The sequence below is a fragment of the Caretta caretta genome, chromosome 2, assembly GCF_965140235.1.
Source record: "Caretta caretta isolate rCarCar2 chromosome 2, rCarCar1.hap1, whole genome shotgun sequence".
Lineage (NCBI taxonomy): Eukaryota > Metazoa > Chordata > Testudines > Cheloniidae > Caretta > Caretta caretta.
Window position 1 is genome coordinate 260793274 of NC_134207.1, and position 22852 is coordinate 260816125.

The window sequence follows — 22852 nt, forward strand, 5'->3', positions numbered from 1 at the left end:
GCTTCGTTCTGTTGGCTGTGGGCTATGGATGGTTGGAACATTTTGAATATTTTTGTCAACATTTTGAATTTCAAAAATTTTCATGAAAAATTTGATGTATTTTCCAACATCTCCACTGTCTGACGGCAGGGAAGAAGGGCTTCTAGAGTCTGGGATAGCTGCTCCTTCTTACAGAAATACAAAATAGGCACACTGCAGAACTAAGGAGAAAACCCGACAAGGAAAAGAAATTCAGTCAAACAGCAGTTGCAAAACTTGGATGTACCAGTTGTACACCCCACTGGTTGGAAAAGAGTTCTTTATACTTTCCTTTTTTACATGCTCCTAACACAGTACAGCAACTGAGTGTATTCTTACCTTTGTGATCTCATCAGGCATATTAGTTAGAAAAGGACAACATACATCACAAATACTGCAAAAGGGTAATTAACCCATCTGCGAGGACAAAAGGAAAAGTCTCATTCTATTTTTACTTGGCCTACTAATTTTCCTTAAATACAGTTTATAAATATTTCCTTGCAATTGACTATTCATGTGCATTAGTTAAGAAAGTCGTGCCATTCCAACTGACTGAAGTTTTTTGAGGGGAGTTGACAAAATAATGGCATAAAAGAGAACTGACAGGTGGTGCAGTGGAAAAATTTCCTCTACAGCAGGAATTACTGAGTGGATTCTTTGGCCTATATTATGCAGGAAATCAGATTAGACGAGTGTTTCCCAAGTTGTGGAGTGTGCCCCCTGTGGGCAGGGTACAGGGATAGGCCTATTAATTATTCTCCTGTGTCTTAGCTTTCGTAAGTCTCTCTCTAGATGTTATGGTTGTGAAGAAACACATGAAAACCTGACCTGCATATAACCAATACATCTGTGTCTGAGTTTGCAGAGTGCCTGAAGCACTGACTCTGAGAGGTGTGAAGTGCTCCATTGAGTATAGTGGGTGCTAACTCAGATGTCAGTGATGATATTTTAAATGTCAGCATTGTAGATCTTTTACTGCTCATCCAAACATGTAAGAAAGGAGAGGAAGTATAATATTATAAAGATCTATGGTCTCCACTCATCTTAGATAGACTGAACAAGAGATGGGGGGGGGGGGGGGGGGATGAAAGGGTGGGATTGGTTTTATTTTTCTGAAGAGGGAGAAACTTTTGATATTTTGGAAATGTTGGGCTAGATGATCACAATGGTCCCTACAGGCCTTACAGGTCTATGAGATATAGTGGATCTGGACTTTATAAAAGCTTTGGATAAGGTCCTTCCTAAGAGTCTTCTAAGGAATCTTGTCATTAGATGAGATGGAGTTTTGCTATGGGTTAGAAATGCTTTATGAAACAAAGTGTTGGGAATAAATGGTGAATACTAAGCATGACAGGTGGTTAAAAGTGAGAGGTTTTGAGGAGCCAGGCTAGGTCTGCTATTGTTTATACTACTGAAGATCTGAAAGAGTGGGTCGATGATCAGAAATTGAGCCAGATTTTGAGCTGATGAAAATTCGTGTAGCTCCATTTAAGTCAGTAATGCTGGGCTGATCAACGTCAATTCAAGATCTGGCTCATTTAGAATAGTTATGTCTAGATTTCTTGGAATATCAGAATAATTTTATAAATCTAGTGGACTAGGAAACACAACAGCTATTGTAGAGGAACACTAGGTAATGTGCATTTGAAGGAACAATTTGGACTATGCCTGCACTTGATGGGTTCCTAAATAACTGTAATCACTCAGGAAAAAGACCTACAGTAAGCATAATTGCAGACAGTTGAGTAAAAACATATTATAATGCCATTGCACAAAATGTAATGCAACATTCAGTTTTGGTCACCATATCTCATGAAAAGATATAGTACACAAACTGCAATTTGTCTGCACAAAATGCCTCTCAACAGATATCCTAAAGCACGTACAGGAGTGCAAGTCCTATTGAAAGTCAATTGGATTTGTGCTCCTATTTCACTTAGGTGCTTTTGAAAACCCCACCTTTTATCTGCCTTTGGATATCATGGTAATTACAAGCACAAATTAGGCTTGCAATTGTGCATGCATTTTGGCATGTGCAGTTGCGCACTAGATTATGGTTTGTTTGTTTTTTAAACCAGGCTTGTACTAAAAATCATAAATGTTTATTTCATGCAATATATTTGAATCATAAATGTTCAAAGAATTATAACACCAAGGTGCTACCAGGTCACAATCACACAAATTAGGAACACCACAGAACACTCCTTTTTAACATGGAAATGCCTAGGCCAGAAAACCCAACAGATGGTGATATGTGCAGACTGGTTTCAATTATTTTCAGGCAAAACGACTTTCAAAATTGTATGAGCTTCTCGCCTCAGTTGCTTGTACTTGGAGCGGAAAGTAGCCATGGTCCTGAATTCTAAAAGCAGCAGATGTAGTCTCTTCTTCTAATATGGCTGCATTCGTCAACTATGGATGCTTTGACACATGTTTTGGTGACATGGTCCAGCAGAATCTAAGAAGTGAACCCACATGTTGGTTCCACTGGTGGCCATGTTGGCTGGGCCTATCTCAGTAGCCAGATGTGCTCTGACAATTGCCGTGCCTTACTGTCTAATCCATCCCATTCCTTTCTGAGGCTCCCAAAACAGTCATAAATGACTTTTGACACTAATAGCACTGTCTACTCTTTCCAGTAGGAAACCCTGCTGAAACCATGGCTGTTTGACTAGAACTCCTGTGCCGTAACCCTTCCATCCCTGTGCTTCTGTAGCTAACAAAAGACATTGCAGTCAGAAAAATTCATTCATGGGCTTTGCCATTTTGGGATGGAATAAACAAAGGTGAATAAACAAAAAGGCTCAGGGCTAACGCTAAAGTAAATCAGTCTAGCTCCATTTACTTCAGTAGAGGTAGGCTGATTTATGTTAGAGGGCATATTCCTTCATCCACTTACTTCCCTGGTCCTTCTCGCATGAATAAAGAGCAACAATACCCAAAGTCCAAAGGTGCAAACAATTCAATGTTTATTGGGGTGAACTTCCAGCAAGCATGATTCCAGTTTCCTTCCTTAGTGCCCCCCTTCCCAGCTCTGACACCACAGAGCCTTACACCTGTGTCCCTGTTCCCATTCCTGCCCTTAGCCAAACATGATTCCAATTTCCCCAACCCCATTCCCTGTTCCCATTTCCCCCCCCACACACCCAACCCATTTCCTGATTGACTTCAGACTATATAGTAAAACTTGAGTTCTGCTTAGCTATACCTTAACCAATCATTTTCCTGAAATTTAACTAACTAGTCCTAACATATTGTAACATGATTATTTAACCAATTATATCCCACCACCTTAATTAGTTTACGCCCAGCAAAATTAATTATACAGCAGACAGAAACAATCACAGAACCAGACAGAGATTATACAGACAAACAATGGCAAAGTGGGAACTATAATGACAAAACAATACAGAAGTGAGGATTTCACATCCCAGCTATTGATAAGTGAGTTTTTGCCAGACAGGATGCTATCAAACTAAGTTTCCTTTTACATCTTCTAGGCACTTCCCTTTCTCTGGAGGCGATAGGCATTATCAGGACAGGATTGTATTCCTAACAGCCCAATAGCACCTTATTTCAGTGTGACTAGTTTGGAATGTGAGGATGTGACCATACGTTTCCCAGCTTATGGCTGCCTCTGTTGCTTAGCCGGAGATCTCAGCCTAAGAACAGGGCCTCAGACTGTCACAGTAAGAGAAGGAGCTTACACCGGCAGACAGTGATTTTGATTCTTTCTTTTATACCTCTATAACTAGCTAAGTGATAAGAATACACCTAAATTCTTAGAGTATAGGCCTTTACAGAGAGGCCTGAATATCTATATCCTAACCAGCTGAGGATCTGGCCCCAAACTTCCAAACCCCACCAAGTAACTGCTGATAAAGATGAGATGGAAAAAAACTATTATGTTGTCCTTCCCTGCTGCCCTTACAAGATTGTCCCCTATTTTATATTTTCTAGTGTCCAGTCTAGTTTACTAAGCAATTAGGCATCTACCACTTTCCCACTGGGCAACTCTTGTACAGTACAGCTGATCTTGCTGTCAAGAAGGCCTACTTGATGTTCAGTCTAAATACCCCAATGCTCCATATGCCACCCATCAGTAGAATAAGGTTCTAGAACAGCTGTCCAGTAGCAGGAGAGGAGGTTAACAACCTAAATGGTTTTAAGATGGAGCTTCATACATTTATTAATGGGATTATATGACAAGGTTGCCTGAGATAGTACTAGGAGGCCCCTTCCAGTCTTATATTCCTCAATACTCTTGTATCGCATTATAGCCACCTCTAACCAATTCTCTTCCTTTTCCTATGCTTATAGGTGTTTTCCGTAGACTTCTCTAGTTGTTGCTTAGCCAAGCTGCACATACTTGGTTGCTCTTTTAAAGATGTTCTCACCATAGGTGAGTTCCTGCAGCCCTTGCCTGACGAAAGCACCGAGTGTAGCATTGAAGGTGTGAGAGGGAGTCTGAAGGGAATTCCCGAAGCTGCAAGCGACATTTTCATGTGCTATGAATTAGGAACCCCACCTCTGCTACACGCAGTCCCGGCTACCTTTTATAGTATAAGCCATAACAAAGCAGATTAAAATACTTAAATAATGAGGAACCACTGGTTCACATCTCAGCCATAGATAAACTGAGAGCCATGTAGGTGGGTTTGCATTTGTTACTTGGATGAGAGCTAGAAAACCATTTGTGTCTGCTGTACATGGACATAGGGAAAAATCCCATTAACTCATGGTCCTGTCAGAGTAGGATTGTTCCAGGAAGTAGATTAGAATTCCCTCCATTGCTTTGTCCAGTGTATTTTTCACTGGTTTAAGCAATGGTGCTTTCACAGGTTAACTTGGAGAAAACTATTCCAGTCTCAATAGACCTCACTTGGATTTTTTTTTCCTGGTGTGCAACCTTGTTTTTCTTTTATCAGCTTCACCCCAGCTAAACAATTCCTCTCACTGCTTAGTTCTTACACCTGGTGATACTTGTAAACTGTCACCACGTATGAGCCCCTCTAGTCATCATTTGGCCAAAGTAAGCTTTTTTTTAGTTGTTCCTTGTGAATTAGTCACTCCACCTTCCGTTGTTGTTGTTGCTCTTCCATGAATTTCTTCTGCTTCATCAATGAGATTGAGGTGCCCAGACATTCTTATGGTATTTGTTTCACCAGGACTTACGGCTTCCTTGAACATTACAGTATTATTAATACTATTTGTAGCTCTATTCTTTTATTTAGTATCTGTTTGTATTACAGCTGAAACTAGACCCTCCAACTGAGATTAGGGCCCAGTTGGGCCAGGTACCATATGTGATAAATGAAGGTGGGGATAGCTCCCCTTTATGAACACCCAGCCAACCAGTTAGCTGTAAAGTCCCTCATGGTGTCTGTTCTTTGCTTGCTTTACCAGCAAAGGGTTAACAAGCCCACAGTTAAAAGAAAAGGAGCGGGCATCTGACCAAAAGAGCCAATGGGAAGGTAGAACTTTTTAAAATTGGGAAAGAAACTTGCCCTTTGTATGTTGTTCTCTGGGCTGCAGGGACACAGAGCAGTAATGCTTAAGCAGCTTTAAACCAGGTATAATTATAGATGATCAATTCATACCTCAAACCTACTTACAGATATGTAAGTAAAATTAGGGAATGTCTAAAAAGATGCGATTAGGGTTATTTCTTTTATTTCTTATTGGCTTGTGGAGTCCTCTGTTGTAACCCCAGATGCTTTTGTTTGCTTGTAACCTTTATACTGAACCCCCAAGAAAGCTATTTTGGGTGCTTGATTTTTGGAATTGTTCTTTTAAAATCTAGCAAAAGCCTAAGTTCCAGATGTATTTTCTTTCTTTTTGTTTTTAATAAAATTTACCTTTTTTAAGAACAGGATTTGATTTTTGGTGTCCTAAGAGGTTTGTGCATATGCTATTTGATGAGCTGGTGGCAACAGCTAATTTCCTTTGTTTTCTTTCTCAGCTCTTCCCTGGAGGGGGGGTGAAAGGGTGGAGGGTACCCCACAGGGAGGAATTCCCAAGTGCTTTTCCGGGGTCCAAGTGTTTTTTTTATTTTGCATTTGGGTGGCGGCAGCATTTACCAAGGCAAGGTCAGAGAAAAGCTGTAACCTTGGGAGTTTAATATAAGCCTGGAGTGGCAAGTATTAATTTTTAGAATCCTTGTGGTCCCCCACCTTCTGCACTCGGAGTGACAGAGTGGGGATTCAGCCTTGACACCATACATGAACAGAGTAAGAAATATTCCCTGCCTTGAAGAGTTTACAAGAGGAGGCAGGACAGACAGGTGGTGGGAGAAAGATGGGGAACTGAAGCAGAGAGCGATTAAATGACACAGGAAATTTACAGCAAAACTGAGACTTGAACCAACATGTCCTGAGACTGTTTAGTGTCTTAACCACAAGACCATCCTCCTTTCTCTCTCGCGCGCGCTCTCTCTCTCTCTCTCTGTGATCTTGTTTGTCCCGATCCTGCCAAGAAAGGCAAATATTGCTTTGGTATCAATCCAAAGGCCTGTATACCCTGTAAATGGCAGGTTTCAGAGTAGCAGCTGTGTTAGTCTGTATTCGCAAAAAGAAAAGGAGTACTTGTGGCACGTTAGAGACTATATAAATTTGTTAGTCTCTAACGTGCCACAAGTACCCCTTTTCTTTCTCCTTACAGTGTGTATGGTAACACCCATTGTTTCATGTTCTCTATGTATATAAATCTCCCCACTGTATTTTCCACTGAACAGTATCCCCGATAATGTTACAGCAAAACTGGTGGCTGAACTTTGTGACTTTGTCCTCACCCATAACTATTTCACATTTGGGGACAATGTATACCTTCAAATCAGCGGCACTTGTATGGGTACCCGCATGGCCCCGAAGTATGCCAACATTTTTATGGCTGATTTAGAACAACGCTTCCTCAGCTCTTGGCCCCTAAAGCCCCTACGCTACTTGCGCTACATTGATGACATCTTCATCATCTGGACCCATGGAAAAGAAGCCCTTGAGGAATTCCACCATGATTTCAACAACTTCCATCCCACCACCAACCTCAGCCTGGACCAGTCCACACAAGAGATCCACTTCCTGGACACTATGGTGCTAATAAGCCATGGTCACATAAACACCACCCTATACCGGAAACCTACTGACCGCTATTCCTACCTGCATGCCTCCAGCTTTCACCCAGGTCACACCACACGATCCATTGTTTACAGCCAAGCTCTACGATACAACCGCATTTGCTCCAACCCCTCAGACAGAGACAAACACCTACAAGAGCTCTATCAAGCATTCTTACAACTACAGTACCCACCTGCTGAAGTGAAGAATCAGATTGATAGAGCCAGAAGAGTTCCCAGAAGTCACCTACTCCAGGACAGTCCCAAGAAAGAAAATAACAGAACGCCACTAGCCATCACCTTCAGCCCCCAACTAAAACCTCTCCAACGCATCATCAAGGATCTACAATCTATCCTGAAGGATGACTCATCACTCTCACAAATCTTGGGAGACAGGCCAGTCCTTGCCTACAGACAGCCCCCCAACCTGAAGCAAATACTCACCAGCAACCACATACCAATCACAATCATACCAATCACAGAATCACACGGTTGGAAGGGCATACCACACAACAGAACCACTAACCCAGGAACCTATCCTTGCAACAAAGCCCGTTGCCAACTGTGTCCACATATCTATTCAGGGGACACCATCACAGGGCCTAATAACATCAGCCACGCTATCAGAGGCTCGTTGACCTGCACATCCACCAATGTGATATATGTCATCATGTGCCAGCAATGCCCCTCTGCCATGTACATTGGTCAAACTGGACAGTCTCTATGTAAAAGAATAAATGGACACAAATCAGACGTCAAGAATTATAACATTCAAAAACCAGTTGGAGAACACTTCAATCTCTCTGGTCACTCGATTAGAGACCTAAAAGTGACAGTTCTTCAACAAAAAAACTTCAAAAACAGACTCCAAGGAGAGACTTCTGAATTGGAATTAATTTGCAAACTGGATACAATTAACTTAGGCTTGAATAGAGACTGGGAGTGGATGGGTAAAACTATTTCCCCATGTTTATCTCCCCTCCCCCTCCCCCCCCCCCCCCCCCCCCGCCACTGTTCTTCAGATGTTCTTGTCAACTGCTGGAAATGGCCCACCTTGATTATCACTACAAAAGGTTTTCTCCCCCCCCCTCCCCCGCTCTCCTGCTGGTATTAGCTCATCTTAAGTGATCACTCTGGTTACAGTGTGTATGGTAACACCCATTGTTTCATGTTCTCTGTGTATATAAATCTCCCCACTGTATTTTCCACTGAATGCATCCGATGAAGTGAGCTGTAGCTCATGAAAGCTTATGCTCAAATAAATTTGTTAGTCTCTAAGGTGCCACAAGTACTCCTGTTCTTTTTGCACCCTATAAATGACACAACACTGACACCCCTTCTACTGCTCATAAAATCATTTAAATAAAACAAAACCCCCACACCCTACCCTAAGCAGAGTTCTGACCCTGTAAAGGGAGAAGTTCCAGACACTCCATAATATCCACTATGGTCTTCACTATTTCTCTGGATTTTACATGAACGGTGCATTAGGTACTATCTTGAGGGGTGTCATTTGAAAACCTTAAGGTAGATAAATGGATTTCTATGTATCGATGAGGTTGCCCATCACCGTAATATCTGAGTGCCAGTCTAAATGCTGATCCTGGTCATTATAGTTATGGTATCACTGTCATCCCTACATTTTTCTCCATGATTGTTTTCCAGATGTCCCTCCTTGAATCATATTGGTTTCTCATTTTTTAAATAGAGATGCTCAGTAAATATTTCCAAGATGGGAAATGAAAACATCCATTTCTCTTATAAATGGAGCATGCATTATGGAAAAGTTTGAGTTGAGTGTCTTCTGGAGATTAATTTAAGCATGTGCTTCTATGTTGTTTTCCTTTCTACCATGGGTTCCCTTTGGAAGAAAAGTGAGCAGAGATCAGTTCTAGCCATTAATCGGTGTTTCAGACCGGAGGCCTTTACAAAGAGTGACTGCTGTGCAGATTTTCTGCTTGCCTTGTTGTAGACTCCTACCGCGTGTTAAAAAATCAATCAATAAAAGTCAAAGGCGGGGGGGAAAACGGACAATTAAATAAAGCTGGAAAATGGGCATGTGTAGAGATGTGCAAATAACAGATTTTTTTTTTTGGCTCACTGGCTGTAACAAAAAAATCAAAGACCCCCCATTGTTTCAGGTCGCTGAACAAAATATTTCGTTTAACCCGAAACAAAACATTTCGTTTTGCTTTAGAGCGTTAACCTTTAAAACTAAATAATTAAAGCTGAAGAAAATTTTGGGGGAAAAAATCGTTGTGAATTAAAACAAAGTAAAAAAAAAAGTCATTCTTGAAAAAGTCAAAACGAAATATGTCAATTGTTCTGGGGAAAAAATTATGGATTTTTTGCATCAAAACAACTGGCTGAATTTTATACCAATTTGCAGAGTATTTCTGTCAACACGGGGTTTGCATTTTCAGTGGAAAAACAGTTTTGCCCGAAAAATTTCAGCCCTGCGCTAGGCGTGTGGGGTGGGGGTGGGGTTGGAGACATGGCAAGAGGATTGGTTTCAAAATCTGGTTGAAGGAATTCTGAGAAATCATGTTGGGTTTTTTTGGGTTTTTTTTTGTTTTTAAAGCCAGGTAATGGGGGTGTCTTAGGTTCACCGGGGGCTGTTCTGTTTTCTTAAGTGCTGCGTAAAGCTGATGGGTTTGGAACTCTGGAGAGCAGGGTGAATGGATGGTTTAGAGTTGCATGGGGGCATAAGCAGCCCATGACTCTAGATTGCTCTTAACTCTACATCAGCCAGGGGGAATTTTGCGTGGATGGACGCTGGCTATCCCATGAATTCTTATTGAATTTAACACGTGCGAGCATCCAACCATGTGGATTCAGTTGCGGAATCGGGGCCCTGGGTCATGAGAAACTTGAAAGTTGTCCTTGTCTAATGCCTAGGTGACTAGATTTGGAAGTCTCGATCCAGTTTGTAGTAGGCAGGTTTCCATTTCTCACTTGCACAAAAACCTAGCCACTTTGTTGGCCTTCTCTACAGAGGGGCCAAGGAACGCAGGGGAACAGAGAACAAACACTCCTAACATAGGGCTGTAGGGAAATTTTCCACTCTCTGTGAGAAACATGTTGTGGAGCTACATAGAGGATTCCAGCCTCTATCAGTGTTGGTCCGTCATCTCTTTAAAATAATTACAATAATAGAGTCCTGAGGGCCATTATTTTAACACAGAGCATCCATCCTGTAACTAGCATATTTCTAATGCATGCATTACCATGGTAACTAAATGCCATGCAGGACAGTAAGTCAGCAGTAGCTCTTCAATCTTCTCCCACACTTTCCTCCCAATATCCCTCATGTCTTGCAGTAAGAAGGTAGAGATCAGTCTCCATACCCCTCTCTGGGCTTCTTTGCCAAGGCTGCCAATAGGAGAGCCAGTTACCAGCTAACAATCTGAAAGCCAGTCTGAGCTGTTGCCTCCGCCTGGCTCCCATGTACACAGGCTCTTTTTAATGGTGTGACTCTTATTTCCCACCTCCTCACCGCTAAATGTCAGGATGGACTTTTTCTGTCCTCCTCGGCTGAGATCTTATCTCTCTCTCTCTCATTATTTGATAAAACATCAGGAAGACAGTGGAGAAGTAATTAAATTCAGTACCTGAGCGGCGAGCGAGGGAAGAAAGGGAGGAGGGTGAGTATGGAGAGGTTTTTGTGAATCATTTTCTCCTCTATTTAGTTGAGGCCTGGACTGAGATGACTAATGTAAAAGGAGAGGGTGTTTTTTGTTTTTTTTTTAAATGAAAGGCTCTCGGCTTCCCAAATGCTAATATCGTGCCAGCAAGCTGCAGTCAAGGTTGAAATTGGAAGGAATATTGAACAGCCCTCGATTGGAGAGTTATTTCTTATTTATCTTTATTTATTTATCTTGTTGCTTGCAACCCATTTCCCTCCCCGTCTTCCTTTTATTTATCCTTTTACTAGACTTAGCCCTCACTTTTTCTGCATCTTTTTTCTTTTGTAAGAATAACTATTGTTTTTCCCCCACAACATGTACGATTCTGGTATTCATTTTTGAATTCTCTTTACTTTTTTCTCCCCTCACGTATAGCGTTTCTGTGTTACCTTTGATCCCTCTGTTAGGTTTTCCCTTTTCTTCCTCTTTTTTTTGGTCATGTTGCTGACCAGTATGCCAAACTGAGGGCCCAGGGAAATTGTGTCTTCTGTATATCTCCAGAGAACTAGGGCTAGATTCCCAGCTGTTCTCAATTGACATAGCTCCAGTGAAACCATCACCAGCTAAGGGTCTAGCCCCTTGATTCAGCCCAAGAAGTGAAAGTTCCCCTGCACACCCATCAAGGGACTCAGTCCAATCCTTGGGTAGTTCAGTGTTCATGCCCCTTCAATCCCTGACCTTGTACCAGTTGTTACATTCAGTCCCTTTACTTTACTTTTCTTTGGATGTGTTTAGCTTTTATCATTTACATTGTTTCAGTAGTGCCTTTGTTCCAAATTATTGATAGCACAATAATGTCCATTTCCCCCACCCCCCAATCAAGGATCAGGAGCTGTACACATAAGTAACAAGATGTTGGCCCTTCACCTACACAGCTCACAATCTAGGTATTGTAACCCCTGTTCCTCTTTCCTGCAACTCTCCTTCTTATTTCTCATTATTATAATTCTCATACTGTTTCGTTGCAGAGACCTGAGCTGAGTCTTGAAGACCGTGACACTGGGATCGGCAGATGGTGTGTGCTTGAGCCACAAGAACAGCTCTCAGTTGCTATAGATTGGCTAAATATCTATTAGGAGAAGATGGCCATCTCCTTGAAGATCTGCTTCTTCACTCTGGTGCTGCTTCCTCTGGTATGGAATCCCACAAACAATGTGTGTCTGTCTCTGTAATGGTGGTCTGTGGGTGCATGTGTTTTAAATGCATGGGGTTGTCAGCCCATACTAGGAGAAGGGCCTGTTGCTGACAATGGTTGAGGGCTCTCCGGATTCCCCCTTAGCTTCTATTAAACCACTTTCCGCTTCTAGGGCAGATGGGGTAGAATGATGCTCACTGCTTTTTTTGTACATGTGAAGAAGGCAGGGTCATATAGTCTACGTGTAAGGGCTTATCTACACATTTCCCAGTTTCAGGTTCCTGAGCATTCCTGAGCGCTCTCTGGGTTTAGCTCAGAGTCCTCTGGAGCGTCCTCTGGGGTGCCCTGGATCCCTTCTCTCCTCTTGCACATGGCTTTCTCTCCAAATCATGGAGTTTCTCTGGTCCCTTCTCTCTCTCTAAAATATTCAGTGAAAGACCATCGCTTTGTCAGGTAACTCCCACTCAGCCTTATCTGATTATTAAAGCCCTCACCAGGTGATCCATTGCTTACATACTTCCCCACTTGAATTTGATTTGGTGGTTTGACTTATGTGGCAGTTATCTCTTTTTGTCCTGGGGTGCTCCCTTCAAAAAGGGCAATCATCAATATTTAACGACCCTCTGTTGTTAGCCCTGTGCCACCACTCGAGATGTTGGTCCCAGGCAGAGGTAAAAAAACAGCATAGACCAGCCTTACAATCAAAATGGAGTTGCCAGTCTGACAGAGAGATAGAGTCCCTAAAATCAGACAGGTTTCAGAGTAGCAGCCGTGTTAGTCTGTATTCGCAAAAAGAACAGGAGGACTTGTGGCACTTTAGAGACTAACCAATTTATTTGAGCATAAGCTTTCGTGAGCTACAGCTGACTTCATCGGATGCATTCAATGAAGTGAGCTGTAGCTCACGAAAGCTTATGCTCAGATAAATTGGTTAGTCTCTAAGGTGCCACAAGTCCTCCTTTTCTTTTTTGTAAAATCAGACAGAATCCAAAAGCTGTACGTAGGCACAGTGCTCTAACCCCTGTCTCTTCAAACAGGCAGCTGATGAATTGAAGAGAGACAGGAGGAGTTCAAGGTGGCAGGACAAGGTGGCAAACAAAGAGGCTCTTGCACTTGTGCTAGTGAGGCTGGAAGAGGGAACTGAGAGGAGGCTGATGCTAGATAAAATGAGGAACTGGGAATGACAAGCTCAGTGAGGTTTGTAGACTCAGATTTTTCAAGGCAAGACGGGATCATTTTGATCATCTAATCCAACCTCCTTCACAACATAGGTCATATAACAGCAGTTCCCAAACTCTTTGTCAGCATGACCCTATTTTAATGAACTATTTCTGTCTGGGACCCCAGGCAGCTTGGGAGATGCCATTTTGTAGAGCAATATGGAGTCCTCCACACAGCGTGACCTTGAACGCACTGTACATGTGAGGTCACATTGTGCAGAGGATGCCATTTTGTAGAGCAATATGGGGTCCCCCATGTGATGTGACCTTTCCTGCACCGTGCGTGCGAGCTCACGCTTTGCAGAGCAAAATAGTGTCCTTAGCACACTACGGATTGGTGCAAACCCATCTGCTGATGGTGCGACCCCATTCAGTGTCTCAACCCCACAGTTTGGAAACTGCTGCCATAGAATTTCACCCAGTGATTCCTGCATCCAGCCAAATGACTTGTGGTTGAATTAGACCATATCTTCTTTAAATCATTCCATTTTGATGTAAAACCTCCAGTGATAGAGAAATTCTCCACAGACCTTGATACAGAGGCGTGTCAAGAGGAATTCCATAAAAGGTTTTGGGAAGGAGCCACCCGAGGGCCCCCGAAGTGGGAATCTTCTGCCAAGATTTTCAAAAACTGACTTGAAATATTGAATGTCCAGCAAAGGACGCATTTAAAGTGGCCTGATTTCCAGAGGGTTACTGCTCAGAAATTGAGGCCCATTTCAAGTGTCTCAGATTGGGCGCCCAGAGATTGAAACACCCAAAATCGCTAGTCGCTTTAAAACAAAAATCTTGTCCTTTATTTCTAAAGGTGAATTTTGTTGTTATTGTAACTATATAACAGATCTCTTGAGCTTCCAGGTGAATGGACTTCCTGGTAAGTGTCAAAAGGCAACAAGCCACTGTTTACTATCTCCTGCATTTCAGTAAGTTGCTATGATCGCTGTTGTGGATAATTAATGATTGACTATGGCTTCTGTAATGGAGCAGCACTCGTTTGGTCATAATGAACGACCAGAAGGCAAAGCAGGGTTAATAGGATAGAATACTCGTCTTTTCTTCATATCATTTTCTACAGTGGCTCTGTACCTGTAGACAGTGCAAGATTTTGCTATGTCTCCTGCAGGGTTCCAGAGAGTAACATCGCTGATTCCCCCCACACACACACACCCCAAAATAGGAAAGACTTATGCCCAAGGCAGAGGTTTTATTATAATTTCTTTGTGTGTTAATTATTCTTTCATTTTTCTTCCCTCGAGTTTTCTCTCTCAAGCTGGAGGCTGTGCATATTGCACTGATGTTATTTACACTGTATGCCTTGTTGTGGCCATACCTTGCTTTGCAATATCTGTACTAGTGGGTTAGCTCTCTGCTTTGACTCTCTGAATCAAAAGTGACATAGATCCCCTTCACTTCTGGATCTCCCTGTTCTGTACAGTATAGATGTCAGGAAGCCAATCACATTATCTTGTTGAATTTTACCAGATTCCTTTATTAAGTCAGTTGCAAATATCACTGCAAAGTTTTAGAGCAAGCTAATTTCCTTCTTACATGCTGCAGACTAAGAAGCCCTGTAAAACGCTTTCTTTCCCACACCCTGCTGACTTGTTTTGCCTTTCTACACACACAGCTGATGTTTGATAAATCTTTATGGTACTTCCATGACTCCTATCAACGTAGTATCTGAGCACCTCACAAGCTTCAATGTCTTTATCCTCACAACCCCCTTATGAGGCAAGGCTGTTATTCCCAATTTACAGATGTGGAACTGAGGCACATAGAGATTAAGTGACTTGCCCAAGGTCACACAGGAAGTCTGCAGCAAAGCAGGGAATCAAACCCAGGTCTCCTGAATCCCAGACTAGCACTCTAACTAGTGGGCAAGTCACTTAGTCTCTCTGTGCCTCAATGCCCCATCTGTAAAATTGGAATAATAGCCCTGCCTCACAGGAGTGTTGGCATCTCTTGGCATGATGTAAATTCCCTAAGGCAGTTGGATGGACTGGATTCATGGGCCTTTTCTGTACTTAGAATAAAGCCGTCACTGGTGAGAAACCAATGTAGACACACCATTGCAAACCCCAAATTATAGGAAATATATGACTTGCACTGGTTGAGCTTTCCTTGTTTCAAGTCAGGGTGAACTCAATCAGTGCAAGTCATGCCTTTTCTTGTCTACACTTGGAGATTGCACCTGTTCAGCTTGTAGACTGAATGATCATGATGGTCCCTTCTGGCCTTAAAGTCTAACTTCCTGCACATCGCAGACTACAGAACCTCAAACCCCTCCTGTAATAGGCCCATAACCTCTGTGAGTTATTGATGTCTGCTCCCTGACTGTAGAATCAAGGCTAATCCCAAATATAAACAAGGCCATGTGGTCCCCTTCCACTGAGGAGAGGATGAAAGGGAAAAAAATATCCCAAAACTTTCTGCTTATTTCATCCCATGGAAGTCCATAAGAGTAAACCTCATCTGTGCAGGAGACAGAGCTTTTTCAGAGGCCAGTCCAAGATTGCGGAACAAACTCCTCCAGGAACTAAGGGCCACCACAGACCTCACTGCCTTCCACTTCAAGTGCAAGGTGACCTCCCTTCTGTAACATAAACACAGAGCAGTGTATACATTAACCCCCAAACCCTACCCAAACCTTCTGCTGCATGCCCAATTGTCACCTGGGTGGGAGAGAGAACGAGAACAAGCCGCATGTGACAGATGTTATGCATTAATGTGCTGCGCTACTGGAAGGTGCTCAAATACTACAGTGTTCAGGGAGGTAAACAAGCCTATACAGAAAAGGGCCCTACCACTTTACCCTCTGCTTGTGGGAGGGGTTAGAAGAGGCAAAGAAAGGGCAGAGGACGTGGTCTTCTCACCACATGCAGCATGAACATCTGGGAACTCCTGGACAGCCGTGCCATGAATTTTGGAAGAGCTGAGCATATCCCTGCTTTCCTAGACTGCCCTTGTTCCTGGCAACTTCCCTGATTGCAGCAATGCTCCCTTCTTTTGGAGGTGGAAGTCAATATTGCTTTGAGAAGCGTCATCTGTGGCATGAATTCTGCAGCTGATCCATGGCTATGGAATACATCTGTAATGTCATGTGCGTGTGTGTACAGTACTTAGCACAATGGGGCCCTGATCCCTGAGTTAGGATGGATACTGAAAAAGGTGTTATTAAATCTCATGTTTCTGGGCTTAAGCCAATTTCTAATGAGTCATGGAGTACGACTGAAGTTTGAGTAGACATACCTGAGCTGGCTTTATGGCTCCCACTACCCAAGCTAGCTAGATTTAAAGCAGGTGAGCTTGTACAGCCTGGGCTGAAGCCTGGGCTGCCACAGTTCCACTGCTCTGGTACCTGAGCGAGCTAGATTAAAGCTAAAGCTAACACAAGCTGCAGTCACACCCCGGCTACCCTGCTGACATACTACCCTTAGAGACCAGGAGGAGACCTACTGTGGGGGAAGATTATCCCATATTTGCCTTTGGGGTTCTTGCACTGTTCTCTGAAGCATCTGCGACTAGTGGCTGTCAGAGACAGGACGTTGAGCTAGGTGGATCTCAGGTCTGATCCAGTCTGGTGATTGCTACATTCCTAGGCACTACTGTAATGCAAACAATAGAGACATTATTACTAATGGGGTTAAAGTGCTTTTAACATAAATGGATATGGTTTTTACCTCAGTGTCCTCAACAGAGTCGGAGCTGATGAGGTATCATGGATGCCGTCATTTTATCAGGTTTATATTCAACCTCTCTCTCATTCTTTTCTCTGTCTTGCCTGCATGTGCCTTCTCTTCATTTGTCCAACTGTTCTCTGCACCCTTCAATCCTTTTCACTCTGCTGTCACTTTCCCTGTCATTTGGCTGGGTTTATTTGAGCACACATCTGTAAATGCAATAGGGGTGTTTTTACTGGAAATGTTAACAAAGTCATCATAAAATTATTGAGAAAATGGGGTCTTAAAACACAGCTCCTTTGTCTGGTACAAAAAGCACTCAAGAAACAAAGATATTCATGAGTCACAAAGTTGGATTTGGATTTGAACTGAATTTTAAATGCGACTGCAATGCAGGTGTTTTAACTGTCTGTAATAATTCAATCAGATGTATTTCTTGAGCTAATGCTTGGAGTTTTCTGTGGATGCACTCTGAATGCCACATGGCTGGAAAGTCCAGATGGTAAAATATTCTATCTGATGGTTAATTACTTGGATTACTGAGCTGTGCCTTGGAGTCCCTGACAAAGGAAGGTGTAATTGATGTTCCTTGTATACTAATAGTGAGCTGTGCAAGACCGCAAGGTAAATATAAGATGGGGGAGACAGGGAAACTGTACGAGATCAGAGGTCTGTAGCTGTATCTGGCAGCATCAAGCCTCCATTTACTGAGGTGAGGAAAGGACCCAGACATGTTTTCTCCAATTCTGTTGACTGAGAGGAGATAGATTTCTAGATCTTTTTAAGGACATGTTGTCCCCTGACTTTCCCGCTGCTCTCCATAATCCACTTACACCTCTGCTCTGTCCTTTTATTACACTGGGATAAATTCAAATAGGATCATCTAAACTCGGGCCTCTTGTGATTGAAGATTAGACCATTCTTTCTAGAGGCAATCTTGGTTGCTTTATTTGCCTAGTTCCTCTTTCTCCCTGCTGATGCATCTTTGAGGACACGCAATTTCCTCTTCTTCCCAACTGTGATGGGCACAAATAAAGGTGCTTGTCCTCTTCTCCTCTCCTCTGACCACCTTTGTTTCCTTGCTTGGGCTGTTACCAACTAGCCTTGAACCAGTTCCTCTGCCTTTCCTCCATTCAGGTGTTTTTGGTCTCAAGATCTTGTATCCCCATTAGAAAGGTCAAGGACTCCAAGTGGGGTGGGATATTGTCTGCCACAGGAACCCCTAACACAGCTGTGCCTAGGACCCAACCATCTCATATAAATAGACTTATATATCTCCAAGGTCCCCTGCACAAATAGGAACCAGGGTTGTGCCAGAAGCATATGCATTGCACAACGGAAAACCTCAGGGAACTAAGTATTATTAAATCATTGAATCATAGAATATCAGGGTTGGAAGGGACCTCAGGAGGTCATCTAGTCCAACCCCCTGCTCAAAGCAGGACCAATCCCCAACTAAATCATCCCAGCCAGGGCTTTATCAAGCCTGACCTTAAAAACTTCGAAGGAAGGAGATTCCACCACCTCCCTAGGTAACGCATTCCAGTGTTTCACCACCCTCCTAGTGAAAAAGTTTTTTTCTAACATACAACCTAAACCTCCCCCACTGCAACTTGAGACCATTACTCCTTGTTCTGTCATCAGCGACCACTGAGAACAGTCTAGATCCATGCTTTTTGGAACCCCCTTTCAGGTAGTTGAAAGCAGCTATCAAATCCCCCCTCATTCTTCTCTTCTGCAGACTAAACAATCCCAGTTCCCTCAGCCTCTCCTCATAAGTCATGTGTTTCCGTCCCCTAATCATTTTTGTTGCCCTCCATTGGACTCTTTCCAATTTTTCCACATCCTTCTTGTAGTGTGGGACCCAAAACTGGACACAGTACTCCAGATGAGGCCTCACCAATGTCGAATAGAGGGGAACGATCACATCCCTCGATCTGCTGGCAGTGCCCCTACCTATACATCCCAAAATGCCATTAGCCTTCTTGGCAACAAGGGCACATTGTTGACTCATATCCAACTTCTCGTCCACTGTCACCCCTGGGTCCTTTTCTGTAGAACTGCTGCTGAGCCATTTGGTCCCTAGTCTGTAGCTGTGCATTAGATTCTTCCATCCTAAGTGCAGGACTCTGCACTTGTCCTTGTTGAACCTCATGAGATTTCTTTTGGCCCAATCCTCTAATTTGTCTAGGTCCCTCTGTATCCTATCCCTACCCTCCAGCGTATCTACCTCTCCTCCCAGTTTAGTGTCATCTGCAAACTTGCTGAGAGTGCAATCCACACCATCCTCCAGATCATTAATGAAGATATTGAACAAAACCAGCCTGAGGACTGACCCTTGGGGCACTCCACTTGATACCGGTTGCCAACTAGACATGGAGCCATTGATCACCACCTGGTGAGCCCGACAATCTAGCCAACTTTCTATCCACCTTATAGTCCATTCATCCAGCTCATACTTCTTTAACTTGCTGGCAAAAATAATGTGGGAGACTGTGTCAAAAGCTTTGCTAAAGTCAAGGAACAACACGTCCACCGCTTTCCCCTCATCCACAGAGCCAGTTATCTCGTCATAGAAGGCAATTAGATTAGTCAGGCATGACTTGCCCTTGGTGAATCCATGCTGACTGTTCCTGATCACTTTCCTCTCATGCAAGTGCATCAGGATTGATTCTTTGAGGACTTGCTCCATGATTTTTCCAGGGACTGAGGTGAGGCTGACTGGCCTGTAGTTCCCAGGATCCTCCTTCTTCCCTTTTTTAAAGATGGGCACTACATTAGCCTTTTTCCAGTCGTCCGGGACTTCCCTGAATCGCCATGAGTTTTCAAAGATAATGGCCAATGGCTCTGCAATCACATCCGCCAACTCCATTAGCACTCCGGCCCCATGGACTTGTGCTCGTCCAGCTTTTCTAAATTGTGCCGAACCACTTCTTTCTCCACAGAGGGCTGGTCTCCTCCTCCCCATGCTGTGCTGCCCAGTGCAGTAGTCTGGGAACTGACCTTGTTCGTGAAGACAGAGGCAAAAAAAAGCATTGGATACATAAGCTTTTTCCACATCCTCTGTCACTAAGTTGCCTCCCTCATTCAGTAAGGGGCCCACACTTTCCTTGACTTTCTTCTTGTTGCTAACATACCTGAAGAAACCCTTGTTGTTACTCTTGCTAGCTGCAACTCCAGGTGTGATTTGGCCTTCCTGATTTCACTCCTGCATCCCCGAACAATATTTTTATACTCTTCCCTGGTTATTTGTCCAATCTTCCACTTCTTGTAAGCTTCTTTTTTGTGTTCAAGATCAGCAAGGATTTCGCTGTTAAGCCAAGCTGGTCACCTGCCATATTTACTATTCTTTCTACACATCGGGATGGTTTGTCCCTGTAACCTCAATAAGGATTCTTTAAAATACAGCCAGCTCTCCTGGACTCCTTTCCCCCTCATGTTATTCTCCCAGGGGATCCTGCCCATCAGTTCCCTGAGGGAGTCAAAGTCTGCTTTTCTGAAGTCCAGGGTCCGTATTCTGCTGCTCTCCTTTCTTCCCTGTGTTAGGATCCTGAACTCAACCAACTCATGGTCACTGCCTCCCAGGTTCCCATCCACTTTTGTTTCCCCTACTAATTCTTCCCAGTTTGTGAGCAGCAGGTCAAGAAGAGCTCTGCCCCTAGCTGGTTCCTCCAGCACTTGCACCAGGAAATTGTCCCCTACGCTTTCCAAAAACTACCTGGGTTGTCTATGCCCCGCTGTATTGCTCTCCCAGCAGACATCAGGGTGATTGAAGTCTCCCATGAGAACCAGGGCCTGCGATCTAGTAACTTCCGTGAGTTGCCGGAAGACAGGCTCGTCCACCTCCTCCCCCTGGTCCGGTGGTCTATAGCAGACTCCCACCACGACATCACCCTTGTTGCTCACACTTCTAAACTTAATCCAGAGACACAGGTTTTTCTGCAGTTTCGTACCAGAGCTCTGAGCAGTCATACTGCTCCCTTACATACAGTGCAACTCCCCCACCTTCTGCCCTGCCTGTCCTTCCTGAACAGTTTATATCCATCCATGACAGTACTCCAGTCATGTGAGTTATCCCACCAAGTCTCTGTTATTCCAATCACATCATAATTCCTTGACCGTGCCAGGACTTCCAGTTCTCCCTGCTTGTTTCCCAGGCTTCTTGCATTTGTGTATAGGCACTTGAGATAACTCGCTGATCGTCCCTCTTTCTCAGTATGAGGCAGGACCTCTGCCCTCTCGCGCGCTCCTGCTCGTGCTTCCTTCCGGTATCCCACTTCCCCACTTACCTCAGGGCTTTGGTCTCCTTCCCCTGGTGAACCTAGTTTAAAGCCCTCCTCACTAGGTTAGCCAGCCTGCTTGCGAAGATGCTCTTCCGTCTCTTCATTAGGTGGAGCCCGTCTCTGCCTACTTATTATTACCACTGCCATTTTATGTAACACTTATAGATAGTGTTATATGTGTACTGAGGAGTAGAAGGCAATCAGCAAGACATTGACTGGGCCCATAGACATTTGCCATTGTGGCTAAATAATTGGCCTGGGCATATAAATAAGTGAGGTGGTTCACAGGAAGAAGATAGAGCAATTTCTGGTGAGACCTGTTCTGATTGGAGAGTCAAGGTCCAAGAGTGTAGAATAACACAAGCTGAGCAATGCCCAGGTTCACTGCAGGTTTGTGAATAACTACAGAGCAAAATCAGGTTGCCTAGGAGAGGCCAGTGTTTAAATAAAGTTCAAACAAGACTATGCTAGAAACCACATGGGGATACTTTGCAGAGGTTGTGTAAAGCAGAGAGTTAACATAGGTTTATGTTAACTGTGCACTTATGCGGCATCTTTCATCAGAAGATCTCCAATCTGTATTAATTAATAAATAGTATTAGAAGATCATCTTGAGGATTAGAGCACTGGACAGGGACCCAGAAGATGTCGGTTCAGTTCCAAGGACTGCCACGGTGTCCCCTATGTGACCTTGGGAAAGTCACTTACATTTTCTGTGTTCCCCATCTGTAAAAGGACGCTAATAATGCCATCTTGTCTGCTTAGACTATAAACTCTTCGGGCCGAGACAGTCTCTTACTGTCTGTTTATACAGCAACTAGCGTGCTGGGGCCTGCAAATGACTGAGCTGCTCTGCCGATAGAAGCAATAGAATACAGATATAGATAAGAAACTTGTTTTTCAGTACAGCCATACAATACATTAATTGCAAAACATCTAGATCTGAACCCATTTCATAAGCTTCTGGTTATGTGCACACATAGCTATCTAAACATTGATACATTTTTTATTTAAGCTTAACAGATATCTGGGTCTTAAAAATGTTTGGTAGCAGATTACAAAGCACAAAATGGTTGCCTTACATTAAAACCTTCCCCTTCTCCCCCGCAGTAGCCATAATAATATCTGTGATAAGCAAACAGTATGGGGACTACAGAGATTTAGGATCTTTTATTATGATTTTTTTTCTTCTTGTTTGGTATTGGTACATTTGGAGGCGTATTGGATGAACAGTTAAATAAAAACTAGAAATAAAATATTAGATCCACTGGAAAAGAGCATGTAAAATAAAATATCAGATTCAGTGACTTTTGTGCATGTGCTGTTCAGCTATTAATATCCAGCTCCTGGAGGGAAATTATTCAAGTCTGTAATAAGGGTGTTGCTGGACTTTTCTTCCTTTCTATTGCTGAATCAGCAGCCTGTGCAGATTTACTGTAGAGTCAGCTCTCAGTGAGACAGCCTCAGTGCAGACTGCAAGCTGCGTTAATAAGGAGACAGGAGTTAAAGCCAAAGGGTAGGAAGGGAGGGTATGAGCAAAACCAGGAACATTTCTTTGTATTGCTTACCTGTCATTTACTACAACTCTGTGGCATTAGTCAGGAACTCAGGTATTCCAAGACTGGCTCTCCCATTGGTTCAGTCCATGGCCTTCAATAGGCATCTATCCATTATGTGCCCCAATTTCCGCATCTGAAGCACAATATTTGTCTGTTTTCC

At 43.3% G+C, this 22852-nt stretch overlaps 1 protein-coding gene across 9 annotated transcripts in view; it reads left to right on the forward strand.

Annotated features, from left to right (window-relative positions):
- The window catches only part of ADCYAP1R1 (ADCYAP receptor type I), a 180541-nt gene that overhangs the window by 24838 nt on the left and 132851 nt on the right, over window positions 1-22852 (forward strand). For all 9 annotated transcript variants that reach the window (XM_048837440.2, XM_048837444.2, XM_048837443.2 and 6 more), the window contains exon 2: window positions 11784-11948. In XM_048837440.2, coding sequence (XP_048693397.1) covers window positions 11898-11948 — 51 coding nt within the window. In that variant the 5' untranslated portion in view covers window positions 11784-11897. The remainder of the gene's footprint in view (window positions 1-11783; window positions 11949-22852) is intronic.